Raw genomic sequence first — 13,465 nt, 5'->3', positions numbered from 1 at the left:
CAATCCTCGGATGTAAACATCTTTAAATAAAAAGACAATCTAGTGCTGTTAGCCACAGGTTGACAAAGGGAGGAACTAGCCAGGTTACCTGTAAGGGGTAAGATTGTTGAGAGGTGGAGGAGTATCACAGGTGTTATAGGTTTCCAAGACAGGTACTGGGAGAGAGTTTCTGTCAAAAAGCTTCTGGTCTTGAATGGTAGAGCTTCTGAAGGCCTTCCGGGTGTTGATTCCTTGCAGTGACACTGAGAGAAGATGGAAGGCAGCAGAAAATGGACGACAGGCTATTTGAGCAAACACTGAGTCACACCAGTCTGAGAGGCCTCAGCTGCTGCGTTTCTTGGCTGCGGCTGTCTGCAGCCAGGTTTTTTTTCTCCCCCTCTGGGGAAGCCCCACAAGGCTGTCAGCAGCCCAGCCATTTCACGACTGAACAAAATGAGGCAACACAAAGGTTTACTATGTGGCCAGATCTAGCAGGCCTCTCCTTAGGAGGAATGAATCTTCCAAGTACTTTTATGGTAACAAAATACGATTGGGGGGAGGGGGAATTTGAGCAAGAATTGGGGGAATGGGAGAAAGGCAGCATGTGGGGGTGTGGTAGAGCTAAAAAGGTTTCTTTACACCATCCAGGCTTGTGTCATTTCAAAGCAGAACTCCATAGGTCTCTGTGATTTTTTTCCCCCTCATTTTTTTATAAATCAGGAGAAAAAAATTCTAAGAAACTGCTCAGCAAAGCCTGCAAATGCTGAGCTCAGCTTCCTTACCTTCTTCTTCCTTGGGATCCAGCTGAGTGACTTTAACTTGTAGGCGGTCGACCCTCTCAGCAAGGGAGCTTACCCGAGAGGCAAAGGTATTTGCCTGAGTAAAGAGCTCTCCAACAATGTCCTCTGCATATTTACCTGAAAGAGCAAAGAAACCAAGTCACTAGTGCATAAAAATGACATAAACGGTTAGAAAAACGCTACTAAAGATCTTATTCCCCACTTCCCCAACCCACACACCCACCCCCTAAGATGGTTTGGGTTACATGCAGATGCTTGCTCTTGGAGATAGAGACGTGCCCTCCATAGCTTGAACAGTATGCATTTTTTTCTCTAATAGTCTTCTTGGCAAACTCGGAATAGTCACGAACTCAATGCAGGCTGAATAATATCAAGAGGTGCAATACACAAAATTAATCCTGGAAGAGTAACAATATGTCTACACATTTGCCTATAGCCCTTAGCCCCTTGCTGCTCTGTAAAAAGCAACTTGTCAAATGGTTCTGGAAAACAGATTGGGAGTTACGGGCACTTTGTAGGTGTCTACAATTAACCTGAAAAATAAGAAATTACATCCTCAGCGGAACCTCCAAAATACATTCAACAACTATGATGAGTTGTGGTATCTTCGAGAGGCCTTGAACTTATCAACAACTCACAGCAGAGACCTATAACTTCTTCTATGGGGTGAAAAGGTTATCTTATGTTTCATAATCTACAACTTTGCTTTAGGTTATAATCCTTCAAATCTACATCTCAGGGAACAAGGGAAAGGCTGATATTTTCAAGGCCTCCCTCAAAACCAACATACCAGTGGTCTCTTTCTACAATATCTTATTTTTTAGAAAAAGAAAAGAGTTTCATACTTTCAACCCTGGAATGCAAGGAGAATTTGCAGCCAAAGAAACCTAACAGCAATTTGACACTACCTCCATATTGTCATTCCAAGCCACAAAGCACATTCTTGCTAGGAATGAAGAGCGGCACACATGAATAAATATACCATCTGAGTTTCTTACTTGCAAGGTAAAGGTAGGCACAGTTTTTGTGCCCAACCACAAAAACTGAGAACTATTTTAAGTAGGCTCTGATTTTTAGCTTCTAAACTATATTTATGCTTAGTCCACACTTGAGGGGGAAAATATTAGTCAAAAGGCCAAAACTGCACCTTCACGGTGAACCCCAGTTCACCTTCCCAGCGTAACCTAGAGAGTAAGGATAAGACCAATCAACAGCATATTTTTGAATTGCTGGTAAATTTAGTCAATAAGAGTTTCTAATCCAGGAAGGAACAAGTCTTTGCATACTGAACGATTTTGTGATTTAAACAACCATGGGAAGCTCCTGGGCTCAAAGAACACAAATTGGCTAACGAAGCTGCATTTCTGTTCTGCAGGGTAAGAATTGTATCTGAACTCTGTCCATACTGCAGCCAAGTTCCTATAAAAACCATACTGCATCAATGATCCTCCAGGTAATGGAAAACTGGAAAGCTAAAGCAGATAAACATGCAACATTATGTGCTCAAAAATATCTGTTAACCAGGGCACTGACTTTTGATCTTGGGATTGTGAGTTCAAGCCCACATTGAATGTAGCCAATTACTTAAAAAAAAAAAAAAAAAAAAAAAAAAAAAATCTGTTAATGGACCAAGTATTCTGGAAGAAAAGAAAACCCCAAACCAACCCACCCTTAAGTCACCAAGACAGTACCTAGGATGTCCTGCTCCTCAGTGAAGGGAGTAGTAGTAGTGTGAGTAGTATGGCTAAATGTGGCACAGTGATTTTCAAGATAAAAATCTTATCCCTAACACAAACAGGCAAACACTGAGAATAGTATTTGAGAGGTGTTACAGATTTTTTTTTTTTAAGATTTTATTTATTAATGAGAGAGAGAGAGAGAGAGAGAGAGAGAGAGAGGCAGAGAGAAAGCAGGCTCCTCACAGGGAGCCTGATGTGGGACTCTATCCCGGGACTCCAGGATCTTGCCCTGAGCCAAAGGCAGACACTCAACCACTGAGCCACCCAGGTGTCCCGAGAATGCTATTTGAAGAGGAAGTGAAGTGGTATGAAGGTTTTCCTACTGTCATTTCATCACATCAGGCCCTGGGCCTACTTATAACTACAAGATGATACATAGAAGAAGCAGAGGACTTCAATCAGAAAAATCTGGATTTCGGGGCAGCCCAGGTGGCTCAGCAGTTTAGCGCCATCTTCAGTCCAGGGCCTAGTCCTGGAGACCGGGGATCGAGTCCCGCTTCAGGCTCCCTGCATGGAGCCTGCTCCTCCCTCTGCCTGTGACTCTGCCTCTCTCTCTCTGGGTCTCTCATGAATAAATAAATAAAATCTAAAAAAAAAAAAAAAAAAAAAGATCTGGATTTAATCTCAATTCTTTCTATTTATACGTGCATACTCTGCAGCAAGTCACAATGTCTGTTTCCTCATCTGTAAAATGGGGGTAACTATATCAACCTCACAAAATTGTCATAGGATTAAATGAATTAAAAATGCTAGGTTGTTGGGCAGCCCCAGTGGTGCAGCGGTTTAGCGCCGCCTTTGGCCCAGGGCTTGATCCTGGAGACCCTGGATCGAGTCCCACGTCAGGCTCTCTGTATGATGCCTCCTTCTCCCTCTGCCTGTGTCTCTGCCTCTCTCTCTCTCTCTGTCTCTATGAATAAATAAATAAAATCTTAAAAAAAAATGCTAGGTTGTTACAATGAAATTCTTTCTTATAATGAATGGTCAACCACATTTAGATGACTTTCAAGACTGTATCTACATATCCTGTTTTACACTTACAGGAATTTATTAAATTAAATTAAATTAATTGATTTATTTGAGAAAGAGTGAGAGCAGGGAGAAGGAGAAAGAGAAGCAGACTCCCCACTGAGCAGGGAGCCTGACATGGGGCTTGATCCCAGGACTCTGGGAATGACCTGAGCTGAAGGCAGACACTTAACTGACTGAACCACCCATGCGCCCCCACTTACAGGAAATTTAAGATATAATTCCAGTCAGTAATATGATAGTCCCAATTCTCCAAGTACTAAGTATTACTCCAATCTGAAAACAGAAGTGTTATACTTATATAGGAGAAAACCAGAGTGCCTTGTTCAGAGTTAAATTTCATTCATTCAGATTACCAAGACAGACCCACGATCCCACCAGGACATTCGTAATAGTTATCAACCACATTTTGCAAGAGATTCCAAAAGCACTCTTCACTTTTCTTTTCCTTAACAGAACCGTTAAATGAAATCTTATGTGGAAGTGAACAGGTAAAACTGATTTTTAGAAATGTGACACTGCTCTTGCTTCAAGTCTAAATGAAAGTCTTGGAGCCCCCCAGTGGTATGGCCCCACTACACTCAGAAAACCCTATATCATAGCATGATTTCCTAATTACCCAAGTGAGGGTTCCATTCTACCGGGTGGTCAGGATACTGATTCAAAAGTGCAGGCTGGCTGTGCCTATATATCCTAAGATACGGCAACCAAATATGTGAAATGCCAATCTCTGCACTGAGGGAAAATAAAAATTCTGGATATGCTATCATGGAGTAATCCAAAGCTCTGGAATTTTTAGTTTTGTGTTTTATCCATTCCATAATCAGATTTTGCCTACTAGACCAAGCACTTCTGGCTAGAGTACATGAGGCCAAGGTCATGAATGTGAAGCACATATGAGACTGTTCCTATCTTGCTATCTGCTGGATGAAATACTAGTCATCTTTCAAGGCCTGGTTCAAATCTAACCTCTTCTATGAAGCATTCCCTAACTCTCCTTATGCTCCCACATCATGGACTGACTCCCCATAGAAAGTATTACTTCCTTCCCTGTATTCTCTATGCACGAACATCATGGAATGGTGGAGAGAATATAGGTATGAATCATTTGACAAACATTTACTGAGCTTCTACTGGATGCCAGATACTACACAAGATAAACACTGGGGTTCAAGACCAAACAACACGTGATTTCTGCCTTCAGAGAACTTTTTTTTTTTTTTTGAGAACTTTTAATTTAGTATAAGAAATACAGATAATTTGCAATATAGTGTGGTAGGTAATAACACAGGCACATAATTGGAGCTCCAAGGAGCACTTAGTGCAACCTGGCGCAGGAAATCCTTGAGCTAGGCCTTGAAGATCAGCTACAAGGATGGTAAGGGTTTTCTAGGCAGAAGGAACAGCAAGGGTACTGCATTCAAGTATGAGAGGGTATGGTCTATCTCAGAAGTACTACAAGTAGATGATAATTCATTATTTCTTTCTTCCCCCTTTTCTTCCTTTTTCATTAAAAAAATGTTTTAAGAAGAGTGTAAAATGGGAAAAGAAGGATTGCAAAAAATGAGACTGGAAAGGAAGGCAGGTTTGAAAAGTCTTGAATGCCAAGCCAAGAAATTTAAATAGTCTCACAGTGAGAACAGGGAAGATTTTTAACCTTTGTACTCCTATTTCAAAACACATTTTATTTTTTATTTTTATTTTTTAAGATTTTATTTATTTATTCATGACAGACACACAGAGTGAGAGAGGCAGAGCCACAGACAGAGAGAGAAGAAGGCTCCATGCAGGGAGCCCGATGTGCAACTCGATCCCGGGACTCCAGGATCACGTCCTGGGCTGAAAGCAGACGCTCAACCGCTGACCACCCAGGCGTCTCACATTTTATTTTATTTTAAAGATTTTATTTATTTATTTGAGAGAGACAGAGATAGCGAGAGAGAGCACAAGCAGGGAGAAGAGGGAGAACCAGACTCCCTAATGAGCCCCACATGGGGCTCGATCCCAGCACCCAGAGATCATGACCTGAGCTGAAGGCTGATGCCTAACCAACTAACCAACTGATGCCTCCCCTAGGTGCCCCTCAAAACACCTTTTAAATATTTTATTTATTTATTTATTTATTTATTTATTTATTTATTTACTTACTTACTTACTTACTTACTTATTTATTAAAGATTTTATTTATTCACAAAAGACACACAGAGAGAGGCAGAGACATAGGCAGAGGGAGAGGTAGGCTTCCTGCAGGGAGCCCAATGCCAGGACTCATCTGGGACTGCAGGATTCCGGGATCACACTCTTGAGCCAAGGGCAGCTGTTCAACTGCTGAGCCACCCAGGTGTCCCTCAAAATACTTTAGATTGCAAAACACAGATTTAACTTTCAAAAAGTCAAACAATTCAGAATTATAAAAGTAAAAAGTGAGATTTGTTTTGAGCAGACCATTATGGCAACGATACAGATTTAAAATTTTTAAGATTTTCAGATTTATAGATTTAAGAGGGTTGACCAGAGAAAGGGAGGCCAGAGGGAGGATAAGGCAATCATTTAGGTGAAGGTCAACGAAGGTCTGAACTAGGGCAGTGTTGGTAGAGACAGAGAATAGAGGACAGAGCTGAGAAATTCTCTGGAAGTCTGACTTTACTTCTTATTGGCTGTCGTCTCTCTAGAAAGTTACCTTACTTTCCTAAGCCTTCATTTTTTCACTTGAAAAACGAGAATACCACTACCTACCCTCATAGGATCATCAAAGGGATTAAAAGAGATTATCTATGTCAAGATCCTATTAAAACCTGGCATAAAGTAAACAATCAACAAATATGAGTTCCCCTCTCATTCTCTCCCCTTAAGAATTATTTATCTCTGTGTCCTCCTCTGGTAGATTATAAGCTCCTGGAAGGTGGAGACCATTTCTTATTATTGCTGTATTTCTTCAGCATCTGGCACATAAAATATGTTCAATACATGTTTTTGGACGAATAAAGGGTCAGTTAGCTTCACAATGTGAAGAAATCTTGTTTCCATAGGCACAAACTAACACTGGTTCTCAGACTGGCTTCCTCAAGACAGGAGTGGTCTGATCACTAGTGAGAGTGAGCAATGACATCCATCAACACTACCCTGGAAAAACACCTGAGAGAGAGCATAACTCCTGCTGAGTGAGAGTAAGAAGCATCATTAGCTAGATGTCCTTTGTCCTATGGAGAAGGAACCAGTGTGTGATTGACTTTCACCCATTTGGCCTTCTCAGGGTGACAGAAGCAGAAATGATGCTTTTAAGAAGCAGTGAGGCTCTCTACTGCCTTCATGTGCCTCCTTGTCAGCTGCACTGCTGTTGCACTGCTGTCAGTGTTCCTTTGTGTAAGACAGGCACTAGCAGGGTTTCATTTCTTCCTGACATCCTATCCAGGTTTCCCTAAGCCCTAGATCAACTGAGCTAGGTAAAGGCTTAGGAATTTCAGACCCCATATATCATATGGTCACAGAGTTCGGTCCCCTCAGACCCCTGTTTTTAAAGGTAGGGCCTATTACTACCTGGGGGAAGGCAGGCTTTCCTGAATATCCCACTGCCTTCACTAAGGGCAGTGACGTGATAGGAGCAGTTAAGTGTCTCAAAATAATTCACACCAAGATGCCTTTGCTAAGGAATATCACTAAAATGGCAATTTGACGGACATTCTTATGGGAGCTGGAGTGGTACTAGACAAATGCAAAGCTTATCCAAGTATTTGCCCTTCCCATACCTCAGCTTCAAACAAAGTGAGCTTGATTCAGAGTGAAATCCAAACCCATCCATGTACCCCACCCAAGGCAGTCTCATTCATTTTTGCCAACTAAAACACACACACACACACACACACACACACACACACACACACACACACACGTAGAGCACGCTTTCCCTCAGCTCCAAAACAGACCAGGCTAACCCCTATCTTCCTCCTAGAGAAGAATGGCTCCAGCTATACTTTGTGTCATTGTGTGTAAACGTAGCTTGCAAAACTCCCAATACCCTAGAGACTGCAAAAGTAATTTGTACCCTGAACTTGGACCTGGGGGCCTGCAGCACAATTAAATGTGTACCAGGGTAGACAAGTCAGCTAGAATCTCTCTGAATGCATGTTTGCTTTACTCCTCTTTGGGAAGAAAAGTTGGGGGGAGGGGGTGTCGGGTAGATAAAGACTATTGGCACATTTGAGGCTTCAACAAAGTCAGCTACATCGAACAGCTCATGCAATTACAGGCACATTCCCCAACCCAAGATACTGCTCTGTGAACCTCCCACTTTACACACAGAGAATTCTGCTCTGTCATTCCATCTGCAGTTTCTGCTGCAGCCCTTCCTGCTACCCTTCCCACAGATTTCTTTTGAAGCAGGTGGAGGGGGAGGTGGAGGGAACCTAGAGGGTGGTGGTAGATGAAGAAAGGGTTGAGGGGAAGAATCTGTACCAAAAAGGAACCTCTCTCTCGGGAGGGGGGGAGGGAATACATTTTCGCATTACCTAGGGAAGGCAGATGGGGGAGAAATAGGAACACGGGAGGAGAAGGAAACTAAATAAAGAGCACCAACGACCCCTGAGGGCAAAGCACAGGCTCTCTGCGGCACTCACTCAGGCTGCCCAGCTGTCGGATGACATTTGCCAGGGTGATGTTGGTCACGCATTCCAGCTCGCTTCTAACGCTAGGCAACGTCTGACGGCACAGGTGCCTTGGCTCGATGTTCCTCGTTACTAACGGCATGGTGGACCTGCTTCAGGCAATGTTCTGAATGATGAAAAACAACCTAAAAAAGAAATAACAGGAAAGTATTACTCAACCACAAATTCCAGGCACACTAGGGCTGTGCGTCTTTTTTTTCCTTTTGTCTTGCTCTGATCTAAAACAGCTTTTAAAAAATTTCTCCCCCATCATTTTTTCTCTTTTAAGCCCCTCCCTCCCCACAATCTTTAAGGTTTGCCATTAGAAAGCTTGCTGGTAAGTTTAGAAATTCTGAACTGGTGACTGCTGGCTGAGTTACACAGGCAGCATAAAAACCTAAAAACCTTAAAATAACAACCGTGCTCCAACCAACAAGAGTCTCCAGAGGCAAGGAAGCATGGTCAGCAAACAGTCCATTCAGCAGGCTCGGGATGGTACACAGATGGATCCTATCCTTGGTATGTCCATAATCAGGAAAGATCAGATTCTAAATGATCAATTATAAGGATCAAAAAAGAGCTACTGTCACCTGATAATCTCCACAATGAAATTAAGTTGCCAACAGTGATTCCACTGATCTACATCAGGGCATAACTTCTCCAGTTCCTCCCTGATGGATTAGTTCCTCCCTAATATACAACAAAACACTAGCTGCCAGTGTCTATTAACACTACTAAAGTTTCGTCTGTAAATTGACAGAATTAAAGAATATGAAGGAAAATTTTACATGTTCAATATGTCAAACACGATGCTAAGCAAACCGTGCTGTAAGATTTCCTAGTCCTTTCTCTTCTACCCAACAGCTCCCTTTCTCTCTTGCATCCGGTTCAACACACCTGGGCCAAAAGGCTCTTGAGACAGCAGGAAGTGTCTGGAGCAGATCCGGAAACCTTCCAGTTACCGTTTCTTATCCTGTCAGCTGAGCCCCTTTCCCTAGGAAATCCCCCACCACTTCAGGTTCACGCTGAGCTATTGTTTCAGAATTAGATTACCAAATTCCTAGCTTTACAAGGATAGGAGGAGGTTTTTAGTCTCCACAAAATGGGTATGACTACAGCCAAAGGCACACTGAGCTGGTCCTATCTCGTGAAAACCAAAGAAATTTAAAACAGCCTAATGGTTTTCATGCTAGGGAAAAAGCATATTCTCTTCAAATGAAAAAGGTAAAGCATAAAGGTAACATACCCACATCCCCAATATTGCAAACTCCTCTTTTATATACACATATATAAAAGAAGCAAGCAGAGGTTTACTTACATCAAATCTTAAAACACCAGCTCATCACCAAAAAAAGTTGACTGGGAATACAAAATGTTTAAACCAAACTAAGTATTATAGATCTTAAATGTAAACCAACATATTGTCTGACCAAAAGAAAAAAAAAAAAGCCCTTCAGGCTCAAAGGGGGAGTAGAACCCTTTGGAACAGACTGCTCCTTGTTATGGACATTCTGATCTACTAAGAGTAAAAATAAAACAGGAAGCCAGCAGCTTGGGGAACAAGATTTCCTGTCACCAACAGCAAAAGCCCAAGAACCAAGAGAATCAGCTGTTTGCTCATAACTTTGAACCTCCCTTTAATAGTCACTGTGTGGCAGCTGTGCCTATCTTTGGGGGTGCAGAGGTGTTTCCTGAATATTTGTCTACTATCTAAGGAAATAATTTTCATGCCGTTCCTCTGCTAAGTTCCCCTTTGACTCAACAGGTTTTCTAATCCAAATTCTGGACTTTCCCTTTCAGCCTAACTCCTCTTCTTTTACATGATGTAGAGGGTTATCAGGTACTAAGATGCAATCGTTAATTCGTTAATAACTCACTGGTGAAGAATTTCTAACAAGAAAGGAGGCAGGAGGTTACAAATTAAAGAACCTCACAGGGCTCTGTACACCATCCTCTGGATGCTCTTAGACTCTCAAATGTCAACCTTTCTAGAAGAACCAGAAATTCAATGGTGCGGCCAGAGATGATTGAAAACAGCCACTGTAGCTCCCTCTATTAACAATCATTTCAGTATTTGTTCCAGCTCCTCAGAGAAGCTAAAGAAGCCAGATGCCCTTGAAATTCTGTGTTGAATGTGGCTACTGAAAAGACATTGCAGACATTCTCTTTGGACACCTAACGGAAATGGAATTCCAGATGGCTAGGTACATGGAGAACTGGGGGCCAGGGAGAGGGCACTTCTAACACCTTTGTATTTTAGCGTTTACACTTTCCCAAGGGCCTTGAGTAAGCAGGTACAAATGGAGTCAACTCTATGTCCCATGGGGAGAATCAAGTTTTCGATAGCAAGATGGTTTCCTCTTACCAAAAAAGCTAGTTGCCACAACCAGCTAGAGTATTCAAGAAATGACAATATGTCAGTATCAAGACAAAACAATTAGAAAAGTAAATCTGCCACTAAAAAAAGCCATTTAGTATGTTTCAGAACCACCAAAGATTGATAAGACTGCCTGTTTTATGGAATTACCTGATTCACTATTCATTTTCCTTCTGGATAATCAGTTAAGTTATATTCAGCAAAAGAAATATGCATGAATGATCTGAAACACAACAGTAACTTGACCAGAAAAAAAAAAAACAAAAAAAAGCCTACATTCCAGTGAAGATAAACTTAGAAATAAACTCAGCTTCAAGTTGTGGAGTTGAAACATACTTGGGTTGGTACTCTGACTCTGACACCTTACTAGCTGTGTGATCTTGGGCAATTTTCCTAGAAACATTAAATAATGTAACATATATAAAATGTCTATAGGGGCTAAGAGAAAAAAGTATAGTTCCATGGACCCCAGGAAAAATCTTCCAATAAAAACCAATTTCTATTCACTGATAAATATTTTTAAGACACTTTTAACTATGGACATATCATGTGGTAGAATGCACTAGTCCACAACCCTAGACTGATAAGCCATTTAGTGGGGCTTTTTTTTCTGGAGGTTCCTCCTAGCCAGGCTTCTGGACCTCCTAAAGAACATACGTTCTCTCCACTCTTTCACACTGAGTTCCTCATCTGATCTACTGAACAAAGAAAATGATTAGAGTGACTATTTTCTCAATTCTTCTCAAGACTGTACATAACTAGCACCATTCCAGATGCATTGGAGAAAAAGTTAATACATTACATACAATGGATGCCTAATGGCATCAGGGTTTAATTCTCTCATGGAAATCCAGTTGAGAAAGGCTCCTCTATCATCAGTAGTCATTTAGTGGAAAATATGTAGAGTACTGAGTATTTAGAAACCACTGAATTAAGGAAGTGACATGGTCAAATTTGCATTTTAGGCAAATCATTCTAGCAGAAGCAAAGAAGTTATATTTGGGCAGGAGAAGGCTGGAGGTAAACAGTTGGGACTCCTCCCAGGCTAAGAAAAAGACAATAGAAATGGAGAGGCCCACTACAGCTAGCAAATATGAATGGAGAAGCCAGACAGGTTCTAAGGGTGAGTCTGACCCTTCAGTCCTATTTGCTACTCCTTCCTGATACTCCAGAGTACAGTTATACAAAGTGATCAAACAGATGTTTCTTTATTAAAGAGGTAAATACCAGTAATAAAGAGGTAAATGCTAGTGCCAGTGACAGAAAAGAAGAGAAAGTGAAGAAATCTAAGAAAACAGTGGTTCTTAGCTGTAAAAAGCAGCTTTGGATCCATAAAGAGTGAATGACCTATCTTCACAGAATCAATCAAGTTCTTTTTCAGTTATGTTTTACTTTGAGGAGGGAAACTAGATGCTATAGTGATATTTGCTGATTTGGGGATTTGAGGTCTTACACCTTGGGAGATGTTACACAGGAAAGGAATTAGGACTACTGAGAAGATAAAAGTTACGGGGAAATAGATTTCAATGTAGTTAGCTCCTTTTAATTAGAGCTGTCCTATATTAGAATGGGTCCTCTTTAGAGGCTCCCAGTACAATCCTCTGGATGACCAGCTATCAGGAATGCTGGAGGAGACATTATCAGACTCTAAGATGCTGATGTTGAGAAGTCAGACTGGGTGACTTCTATAATGCCTTCTAAATCAAAGACGATATAATTCTCACTCAGGGCTTCAGTTTCCTCATCTGCAAAATAAAGGGACTAAGCCAGATGATTTTAAGAAGTTCCAAAATTCCTAGATTTGCTTCTTTTTTTTTTTAATTTTTATTTATTTATGATAGTCACACACACAGAGAGAGAGAGAGAGAGAGAGAGAGGCAGAGACATAGGCAGAGGGGGAAGCAGGCTCCATGCACCGGGAGACCGACGTGGGACTCGATCCCGGGTCTCCAGGATCGTGCCCTGGGCCAAAGGCAGGCGCTAAACTGCTGCGCCACCCAGGGATCCTTCTAGATTTGCTTCTACCTCAGTTGCCATAACCTCCTCACTGGCCAACATCCAATATCTAACATCCATTGCATTCTGAACACAAGGCCAGAGGCAGGTCTAAGAAATACAGAGAGGGATGGATTATGGCTATGGATCAAAATGTTCTCCAGATCTAGGTCCATCTAGTTACTAGGACCTGTAGGACACAGAATGGTACGAAGGATGTTCCAGACAGAGTCCTGAGGGAAAGTTATTTACACCCCAGGAGGCTCCCAGACTGATCTGGGAGCTGGCTACCCAACTAAATCCAAAGGAAAAACTGGCTTTGGAACAGTTCCAGACATGCAGCCAGACTCAGCAACAACCCCATCTTTACTCCTGGCTATTTTCAGCCTAAGGGACTTGAGAATGAGTCTGAGAACAAGTAAGTAAAAGGCTTTAAGGCATCCCTCCCTAGTCATGGCCTGGCAATACACAGACCAGTCTAGACTCTCAGTACCATGGTAAGATTCATGCTATGAACTGGAAATTGGATGAGGTGTTCTCTCAGGTCCCTTCAAACAGTAAGATTCTACAAGTTCTGTAAATTAGAAGTTATCACGAAATATTTATATATCATACGTGGTCAGTGTAAAGTCAAAAGGAGACTTTGAGATCTGCCCTGCATTCTCACAACTCTGATGCCAACATCCTGAGGCAAAAGTGGGGTGAGGTGAGAAAGACCGAGAGGGTAGAAGATAATAAAGGAAGGCTACATGTGAGGGAGAACACATTCATCTATATCCCACTCTGAATTCTTGTCATTACCAGGAAAGAAGAGATGACTGCTCATTCTGGCAGTAATATTTATTACTAGCTGTTTATTATAAATAAATATACAATACTTCATTTAGAGTCAAGGGCACTGATAACACC

General features: G+C 41.7%; 1 protein-coding gene across 5 annotated transcripts in view; it reads right to left on the bottom strand.

The window, feature by feature from the left end:
- WASF2 (WASP family member 2) overlaps positions 1-13,465 on the bottom strand; it is a 73,064-nt gene that overhangs the window by 14,331 nt on the left and 45,268 nt on the right. For 3 of the 5 annotated variants that reach the window (XM_025448394.3, XM_049105721.1, XM_025448392.3), the window contains 3 exons: positions 8,158-8,330; positions 762-896; positions 89-242 (listed from right to left, as the gene is read on the bottom strand). In XM_025448394.3, coding sequence (XP_025304179.3) covers positions 89-242; positions 762-896; positions 8,158-8,287 — 419 coding nt within the window. In that variant the 5' untranslated portion in view covers positions 8,288-8,330. Of the gene's footprint in view, positions 1-88; positions 243-761; positions 897-8,157; positions 8,331-9,081; positions 9,106-9,502; positions 9,716-13,465 lie in introns of those variants that run through there. The other 2 variants (XM_025448393.3, XM_049105718.1) reach the window with 2 other exon arrangements.

This window comes from Canis lupus, chromosome 2 (assembly GCF_003254725.2).
Source record: "Canis lupus dingo isolate Sandy chromosome 2, ASM325472v2, whole genome shotgun sequence".
In the NCBI taxonomy this organism is placed as follows: domain Eukaryota; kingdom Metazoa; phylum Chordata; class Mammalia; order Carnivora; family Canidae; genus Canis; species Canis lupus.
This window is presented reverse-complemented; position numbering and strand designations above follow the sequence as displayed.